General features: G+C 53.7%; 1 protein-coding gene across 1 annotated transcript; it reads left to right on the top strand.

The window, feature by feature from the left end:
* The first annotated feature begins 241 nt into the window (after window positions 1-241).
* On the top strand, window positions 242-4680 carry PPM1M (protein phosphatase, Mg2+/Mn2+ dependent 1M). Its single transcript, XM_081106496.1, has 10 exons — window positions 242-603; window positions 1308-1431; window positions 1583-1837; window positions 2283-2395; window positions 2723-2807; window positions 2904-3022; window positions 3175-3238; window positions 3460-3567; window positions 3673-3821; window positions 4131-4680. The coding sequence occupies exons 1-10, from the start codon at window positions 371-373 to the stop codon at window positions 4273-4275; spliced, it is 1395 nt and encodes a 464-aa protein (XP_080962622.1). The 5' UTR covers window positions 242-370; the 3' UTR covers window positions 4276-4680.
* The last annotated feature ends 4643 nt before the right edge of the window (window positions 4681-9323 follow it).

Raw genomic sequence — 9323 nt, 5'->3', positions numbered from 1 at the left:
GGCCCCTGGAGCGGGGAGGAGGGGCAGCCCCTCTCCACGGCGAGGGCCCCACCCCCACACGCGTGGGTGGACAGTCCGCCTGCCCAGGTCACCGTGGGGCACGGGGCGCGACTTCCCTCTCTGGGCCACACTTTTCCGGCCTGCGAAGTGGGGTTGGTAACGGCGTTTGCTTCTTAGGTTGTTCAGAGGTTTGACGAGCCCGACGGCAGCAGGCGGCGCACGGACTCCGCTGCGAGGCTGGGGTTTAGGGGAGTCCCCGCCCGCCCGCCCCGCCCCAGCCCTCCCGGCCCGCTTCCTCCTCCCGGGGCCGGGTGGTGTCCGCCCAGCCTTCCCGCCAGCCCCGCGCTCCGCCGGCAGCCCCTGCCGCGCCATGTCCGCGGGCTGGTTCCGCCGCCGCTTCCTGCCCGGGGTCGCCGGCGGCCCGCTCCCCGCGCCGCGCTCGCCCCGGCCGCGCGCCAGCCCCGTGCCCTACCGGCGGCCCCGCTTCCTGCGCGGCTCGGGCTCCTGCCCCGGCACCCCCGACGCCCCGCGCCGCCCGGACGCCCGGCCCGTGCGCTGCCCCGCGCGCGGCCGCACGCTGCCCTGGAACGCAGGCTACGCAGAGTGAGTGCCCCACCCCCTGCGACCCCGCCCGACCCTCCCCTTTCAGCGACCCAGTCCCGGGACCCCTCACCCCGGACCCCTGCCGATCCAGCCGGGGCCTGTGCAGAGCTAGGGGACAGGCTAAACGGAGTGAGTGACGCCCTCCCCAACCTGCGGCCAACTCCTTCTTGCCCTCGTCTCTGGGCTCCGACAGCCTTCCCCTCCTCCACCTCTGCCTTTTCTTTGGGACGCCGACCTCCCTCAGAGAAGAAGGTTGCAAGTTGGCAAGGACCTGCACCCCTGGGCTTCCAACATGAGACAGGGAGACTGGGTGGAGTGCCCGCATTGTGGGCTTTGGCGATACCTCCCCCGGTACACACACACACACTCTGGGTTCTGGCTTATGCTGTGTGGGACAGGGATTCTCGCTTACATGGGGGGTGGGGGAGAATAGCAAGGGAACCCCAGATTTCCCCAGCAGCCCCCCCCCGCCCCCCGACCTCCCAGCCAGGTCAATAGGCAGGCTTCAGAGGAGCTGGGCCCTGCGTTTTGCCTTAGGTCACTGAAGAGTTAAGAAACTTACACCATCTTTGTCCAGACATAAGGGACAGCGTGGGGGCTATTGCCCAGAGGGAGGGCTCCTCCCTGTGCACCTGCTCTGGTCTCTGTGCCCACAGGGACATGGGTGTGTCCCTGGAGGGTCACTGATCACTTCCTGGCCTCAGGATCATCAATGCAGAGAAATCGGAGTTCAATGAGGATCAGGCCGCCTGTGGGAAGCTGTGCATCCGGAGATGTGAGTTTGGGCCTGAAGAGGACCAGGAGTGGCTGACCTTGTGCCCAGAGGAGGTGAGCACACGGGGTTGAGCCCCTCTTACAGGCTGGGGCCAGGACTGGGGCTAGGACTTCAGGCTGAAGTTGTTGCCCTAGTGCCCCATGCTGGGCCAGGGATCAACTGGGGAAGCCAGGAAGAACCTGACACCAGTCCTTTCCTGGACAGTTCCTGACCGGTCATTACTGGGCACTGTTTGATGGGCACGGCGGTCCAGCTGCAGCCATCCTGGCTGCCAACACCCTGCACTCCTGCCTGCGCCGGCAGCTGGAGGCCATAGGAGAGGGCATGGTGGCCACTCAGCCCCCCATGCACCTCAGTGGCCGTTGTGTCTGCCCCAGTGATCCCCAGTTTGTTGAGGAAAAGGGCATTAGGACAGAAGACTTGGTGATCGGGGCTCTGGAGAGCGCCTTCCAGGAATGTGTAAGTTAAGTGTGGTTTTTGACTGGGGAAGGAGTGACAGTTTTGTCCCCAGGGACCTGAGAGACCTTGGGTGTGGTAGTCCCCCTCGATGTTTGAGTTGGGAAGACAAGATTGGGTTGGTTTGTTCCTAACAGCCATCATTATCATCATAACCCCTCCCATTTATCCAGCGCCTACTATGTGCTATGTGCTCTTACCTGCATCATCTCGTTGCACACCCTGTTGGTCCTTGGTGCAGGAGCTGGCTTCCCTTTCTCACTCTTTTGAGTAGGACTTCCCTCCCCCCAGCGATACACACAGATCTGACCACGGGGTCCTGGAGACATAGCTAGACTTTGGACGAGGACTGCCAGGCTGGTTGGTGGGGAAATGAACTGCAGGGTGAGCACTGGGGACAGAGTGATACGGTGGCAGTACAAGCTAAAGTGGCCTCTGTTTGCCCCAGGATGAGGTGATCGGGCGGGACCTGGAGGCCGCAGGCCAAGTGGGTGGCTGCACGGCCCTGGTGGCTGTGTCGCTGAAGGGGAAGCTGTATGTGGCCAATGCCGGAGATAGCAGGTGAGTGAGCTCCGAGTGGGGCAGGCGGCAGGCAGGCAGCACAGGCAGTGGGGACAATGAAAGGGGGCTGGAAGTGGAGGGAGGGAAATGGGGAGGCTTGACTACCTGAGCTATTTGTACACCTGGTCTACATGGAGTCTGAGTGGACAGCAGATGCCAGAGAGCGCACAGGGCGAAGGGGCAGAGGCTTTACCCTGCAGGAGGTTATGGAGGGCTTCGAACACGGGGGTGTGGGCAGAGCAGGCCCCTGGCCAGCAGAAAGGAGGCCATGGGTGACGTTGGAGGCTTCATCACAGCCCTCTCCCTCTCCTCCCCAATCCCATCCAGGGCCATCTTGGTGCGGAGAGATGAGGTGCGGCCTCTGAGCTCTGAGTTCACCCCGGAAAGTGAGCGACAACGGATCCAGCAACTGGTAGGTGCCCTTGGCAGAGGGAGGCTGTGGAGCTCCAACTCCTGGGTGCAGGGCCACCAACAAGAGCCTAATCGGAGCATGGCCTCCCTACCCCAGGCCTTTGTCTACCCTGAGCTTCTGGCTGATGAGTTCACCCGACTGGAGTTCCCTCGGCGACTGAAGGGGGATGACTTGGGGCAGAAAGTTTTGTTCAGGGATCACTACATGAGCGGCTGGTGAGCAGGATGGGGGTGGGGAGACACACGGGGTCTAAGCCCAGCTCTGTAGCCTGGGGCAATCCCATCCACATGGGCAGGGTGGGCCCTATGTTGAGGGGAGAGGAGGTGGGAAGTAGGGCCTGGGTTGATACTGGGTCTGCTCCTGGTAGGAGCTACAAGTGCGTGGAGAAGTCGGATCTCAAGTACCCACTGATCCACGGACAGGGTAGGCAGGTCAGTGAACAGCTCCCTCCAAAAATCCCTCTTCACTTGCCCACTGCAGAGGCGGGAGCTTCTTTGTGCTGTGGCTGTGGCTGGTGTCTTGGGTCTGCTCCAAGGCCACAGGATGTTTCTCCCTCAGCCCAGGGTGCCTGAGGACCACAGTCCATCTCTGTGCTTTACTTGTGCATTTGCTGGGGCTATTTGCTGTCACCTCACATCTCCCTTGTCCCCAGGCTCGGTTACTGGGAACACTGGCCGTCTCCCGGGGCCTGGGAGACCATCAGCTCAGAGTCCTGGATACAAACATTCAACTCAAGCCCTTCTTGCTCTCTGTCCCACAGGTGAGAGGGCAACAGCCCACCCCAGCTTCCTTCCATCTACCCAGAAAATGAGGCTGGTGGGAGCCAGGAAGGGAAAGTTGAGGGATTCTCAGGCTTAACTTGCAGGTGACAGTGCTGGATTTGGACCAGTTGGAGCTGCAGGAGGAGGATGTGGTTGTCATGGCAACTGATGGGCTCTGGGATGTCCTGTCCAATGAGCAGGTGGCACGGCTAGTGCGGAGCTTCCTCCCTGGCAATCGAGAGGACCCACACAGGTACTGTAACTGCTGGGGACCTGCCTGGGCCTGGGTGCAACAGCAACACCAAGTAGTTACGGCTGAGAAGACAGCACTGGCAAGCCTGGCTCACAGCAGGGTCAGGATTAGTGTGGTCTCTAGATTCCAAGGGGTGGGGATGTCTGTGGGTCCAATCTGGCCCTCACAGGTTTGCAGCTTGCCTGGCCCCTCAGTTGGACTGCATGGCTTGGTCTCCAAGTGTCTAACCCAGCGCAGTGAGTTCTCCCTGAGGGTGGGCTTTGCCTCTTTGCTCAGCCCTGGAGTACATCTGCAGGATGATCCCCACAGGTTCTCGGAGCTGGCCCAAATGCTGATACACAGCACACAGGGGAAGGATGGCAATCCCACAGAGGAAGGGCAGGTGTCCTACGATGACGTCTCTGTGTTCGTGATTCCCTTGTACAGCCAGAGCCAAGGGAGCAGTGGCCACTGAGGATTCAGACACCATATCCCAAAACCACTCAGGTTAGGTGCAATGTGAGCATCCCTCCACTGTGGTCAACAGCACGCCTGCCTGCCTGCCTGCCTGCCCCCAGACACAGCCCAGGGCTTTTGCCCCACCCCTACCCATTTCAAGAGGAGCATTTATTTATACCAGGCAGTCAGAACTGAAGTGTCGAGAACCCAGCTCCCACGGTCCTCCCTTTGGCAGGCAGCTGGAGAACAAAAAGGGGCAAGGAGTCCCAGTTGGCTGAGTGGGGAATTCCCTCCAATGACTGCACCTGCCTCTGGCGTTGCATCCCAATTGCTCCTTCCAGTCCCCTCCCCAGGCTGATGCCCCAATGCCTTTCTTTTGTTGCTCCCCATCACCTCCATATGATTAAAAGTTTGTGTGCAGAAAAGCCCTTGTGAATCGTGAATTCCTGTACAGCTTGGCATTACAGTTTACCTTCGCTTTTACCTTCCAAAAAATCAGTCTTAGTTCTACCTTGCAAGCTTGCATATAGCACTTCTTTTCTGGGGCCTCCCTAGTTCCCAGCTTAGGGTGAGCGGCAGTGAGAGGACTGCTGCCTGGGGAACAGAAAGGAGGTCTCCACCACCACCTGTGAGCTCTGGGCTTGAGGCACCAGAAGGGCTGCCCTTTTAACTTGTTTTTGAATAGAAATTCCAAGGCTTGCATTTTGATGGGCAGCTTAATTTTTTACCCTTCCAACAAGACTATTTTACAATCTAGCACTTGCCAAGACTCAAGTACTGGGAAAGTATTTGTTCAGTTATAAGGCAATCACCTTCATGACCTCAACCTCACTCGACTCTTCCCTGATCCACTATTTTGGTTTACAATTGAGATGAGTTCTTATCAGGTAGCTCACAGCCTAAACAGCAGCTATGAAAGACAAGGGCCAATAGGCCCTGGAATTGATGGTAAAATTCATGTATTTACTAACTCCTTGAGGAGGCTCTCAGACCCTCTTTCCGGCCCATTAACTCATTTTAGACTCCATTTCCTAAACCAGTGGTTGGCAAACTCATTAGTCAACAGAGCCGAATATCAACAGTACAATGATTGAAATTTCTTTTGAGAGCCAAATTTTTTAAACTTAAACTATATAGGTAGGTACATTGTTACTAACTTAATTAGGGTACTCCTAAGGCTTAGGAAGAGCCACACTCAAGGGGCCAAAGAGCCGCATGTGGCTCGCGAGCTGCAATCTGCCGACCACAGTCCTAAACGTTTTTTAGGGAAGATAGGAAAAACTACAAAATTTCTCGTGTTTCAGTCATATCCCATAGCCCAGCATTTCTGGACCTACATCTGTCCACAGTCTGGACCTCCATGTATCCTGACAAACTGGTCGGCCCCAGCTGCCCTGGGCAGCCTCTCCGGGACTCTAGTTGGCAGCTGGCAAGGGCAGGAGTGCGCCCGGATAACCTGCAGGAGTTTTACTTCCCCTTTCCTCAGTAGTTTCCCGCCCCCAAGAGTGTGGGCAGCATCCTGTGTCTGCCTCTCGCCCATATCAACAGCTGAGCCAGCTCATCCTCTTGCTCCTCACACCAAAGGCTGAAGCCAAGGGCGTGGGTGCAGTGGGTCTGTCAACTACAAGCAAGCTGACAGGAGTGACTGCAGCAGGGACAGCTACACTGACCTATGTATTTATGTCTCAGAGTCAAATGCTGCAGCAGCGCTCCCACTGGGTTGTGAGGTCTCTTCCTCTTTGAGCAATCTGTCAACCTACTGCTCATAAGCTGGGATGTTCCCTCTGCTGCCTTTCACAGCCCTTGGCCAACCTCCAATGACCATGGGCAAAGTAATGGGCCTAAGACTGTCTTCTCTGGTCCAGAGAGGGCCGAGAATAAGGCACATGGCAGGTGCTTGCAGCTCCAAGGATAGAGCAATTAGAATACAGGCTCTAGTAGTTACCAACTCACAAGCCAGGCAGTGGGTTACCAAGCAATTGCCAGGCCGTCTGCCAAAACTGGCATAGGAGCCTCAAAGAGGCCCCACTATCCTTGCCCCCCAAAAGCTAAGGCCTAGCAGGACAAATCTTATTCCAGATAGAGGCTGCCAATCTGATTAAGAGCTGAGATAAAAGTGGGGATGAAAGGTAGCCTGAGGTACATGCCAGATGTAAGTCTCTGAAGATCAAGGTTGGCTCAGGCTGGCCTTTCCCATTCACTCATTTCTGGCCATATGGTTGCTTATTAGAGGCTGGGGTAGAGGAGACTCACGCTGCTATTCACCTGAGGACTGAGTTTAGGGGTTCCTCCCACCAGCCCATAGCTTAGTCACCAGGGGCAGTCAAGGGCAGTCCCAGGAAGCACAACCATCCATCCACACAGTGTTTTAGCGAAGCCCACTGTGAGCCAGGAGTCAACCCATCTCACCCTCCAACTCTAGGAACCAAACAATGCTACCGAAACTCAAAGGAAGAGGCTACAGCCATAAAATTCTGTTTAAGACAGATAACATGGAAAAATGTTTATGTTAAGTACAAAAGGGACATAAAATTGTATATACAGTAGAATAACAACTATGTAAACACACCAAAAATCTACACACAGAAATGTCTAGAACACTTAACACCAAAAGATTAACAGTGATAGCATTTGGGTGGAAAACTGATTCTTTCTAAAATTCCCAAATTTTCTTTAATAAGCACTAATTGTTATTGCAACCAGAAGTTTTTCTTAAAAAAAAAAATAATAATAATAATAATAACCAACTAGCTGGTGGCTGAGCAATGCAGTGTTGTTACTGTCGCATACAAATCGGTGGCTCTGGCCCGACTTGAAAGTGGTGAGCAGCCCCTCCTCACTAAGAACTCAAGCACCTCTGGCTCCACTGTGAGCATCCATGCAGCCCCAGCCTTCAGCCTCTTTGGCCAACAGCCTTTATTCTCTTTATTCTGCCTTATTCCCACCACCACATCATCTCCAGTCACTTCCAGCTACATCGTTTTCCTTTCCTTCCTAACTCAGGAGCCAGGTCCTTATAGAGGCCATGAGTGCATATTTTCAAAGGACATGGTACCTCAGCTTTGGACACACAACTCAATACAATTCATTTTCCTGCTGACAGGAAAATTATGCTTGGTAGCTTCTCTAGTTACAGATATGTTAATTATGCAGGTTTTCTGTTAACCCTGTTCCAAGCACTCTCTGAAGTTATCCCTACTATGAATTTTCTATCCCGGGAAAGTCAGGAGTGGGCAGTAAACAGCTCAGTTCATTTGGTTTCTAAAATTTCCTTCACTATTAAATTGCAAAGCTATATAAAGTGAGTATCACAGAAGCTGCAGGTCCTAGTCTACATTGAGAAAGATGCATGCCCCTTGACCTTTAAGTTTGAGAACAAGTCAAAAATTGCACCCTGGCCAGTGTTCTCAGTGGTTAGAGCATCAGCCTACGCCAGGTTCGATCCCTGGCCACGGTCAGGGGCTTGTGCAGGAAGCAACCATTTCACGTGTCTCTCACACTGATGTTTACCCCTCCTTCCCTCTCTAAATATCAATGGAAAAAATATCCTCAAGTGAAGATTAAAAAAAAAAAAAGCTGCTAAAACAAAATAGTAATTGCTTGCAATTCATAGCCTATTTCTGCTGCTGAACAGAGGCAGTAATGGCTTGCTTTCCCCCTAGCAGACATGTACTCTTGGGCAAGTCCTTGTGGACAAATCATTACCTTGTTGAGTCTGTTTCTGGAAGAGCAGGGAGTATGTTACCTGCTTAATTAAATGTTTGGGAATTTAGTAAAATAACATGCCATTCATCCTGCTCTAAGAAGGCCATGCAGGGGAAGAAAAGCCATAAGCTAGCCACAGCTCATCTCAACCCTGATCAGGACCCCTCCCTCCCCCAAGAGAAGGCAAAGAACAGAAACAAGAAAGAAGACATAACAGGTAAACAGGAGTGATGTGTAATTGGTAAAGCCTCAAACTGAAAATGCCATGGTTCCAGCATCCTGTCCCCAAATACTGTAAGCCAGACACAGAAGGCATGCAAAAGTGACTGTCACACATATAAAGGTGCAGACAGAGTATCACCAGGCAAAAAAGGGGGCTAATACTGCAGAGAGGGCCCCAAAGTGCGGCTTGATGAACACAAGGGAGTCGTCCCAAGACCCTCAATTAGCTGCCATGGGAATAGCAAACACTTGGAGCTTTGCTCCGTAAAGTCACCTAAGGGAAAATGTAATAGGGAAGACTCACAAACACTTGTGGAAAACACTATTAGCAAGGATGCAGTCTTTCCCCCAGGCTGTTCTTCGGCTAAACTCCAAGAAACAACAAGTATTTTATATATATATGCATACATACACCCTATCCTATATAATAAAACCCTAATATGCAAATCGACTGAAAGATGAAACGACCAGTCACTATTACATGCACTGACCACCAGGGGGCAGATGCTCAAAACAGGGGCTGCCCCCTGGTGGTCAGTACACTCCCACAGGGGGAGCACCGCTCAGCAAGAAGCTGGCCTCACGGCTGGTGAGCATAGCGGCGGCAGCGGGAGTCTCTCTCCCGCCTCCGTAGCAGCACTAAGGACCCCTTGGGGGATATCCGCTTACTGGCTTAGGCCCGCTCTCTGCACAGGGAGCGGGCCTAAGCCGGCAGGCGGATATCCCCCAAGGGGTCCTGGACTGCGAGAGGGTGCAGGCCAGGCTGAGGGACCCCCACCCCAGTGCACAAATGTCATGCACTGGGCCTCTAGTATACATATATATGTATGCACATACACAGATATATTTAAATGAAGGTGTACACACTGTGCTAAAATACAAACAACAGAAACCCAAGATCATATATAAAAAGGCTAATATAACATATAACACAGGCCTGGAGCCAGCTCATGGTTAAGAGCTGGGAAGGGATGGTATCATCAGAAGACTATGTACACAATTTGTGGTGGGCAGGGAAGGCATCAGTGTAAACAACTCAAACTCACTCAACAATACTGGTCCCACAGGAAAGTGTGATGTATCTCATGTACAAAAATAGACTCCCTTGCTTTTGTACACAACCACACTGGGTAGGCA

Source organism: Myotis nattereri, assembly GCF_964212035.1.
Source record: "Myotis nattereri genome assembly, chromosome: 14".
Lineage (NCBI taxonomy): Eukaryota > Metazoa > Chordata > Mammalia > Chiroptera > Vespertilionidae > Myotis > Myotis nattereri.
This window is presented reverse-complemented; position numbering and strand designations above follow the sequence as displayed.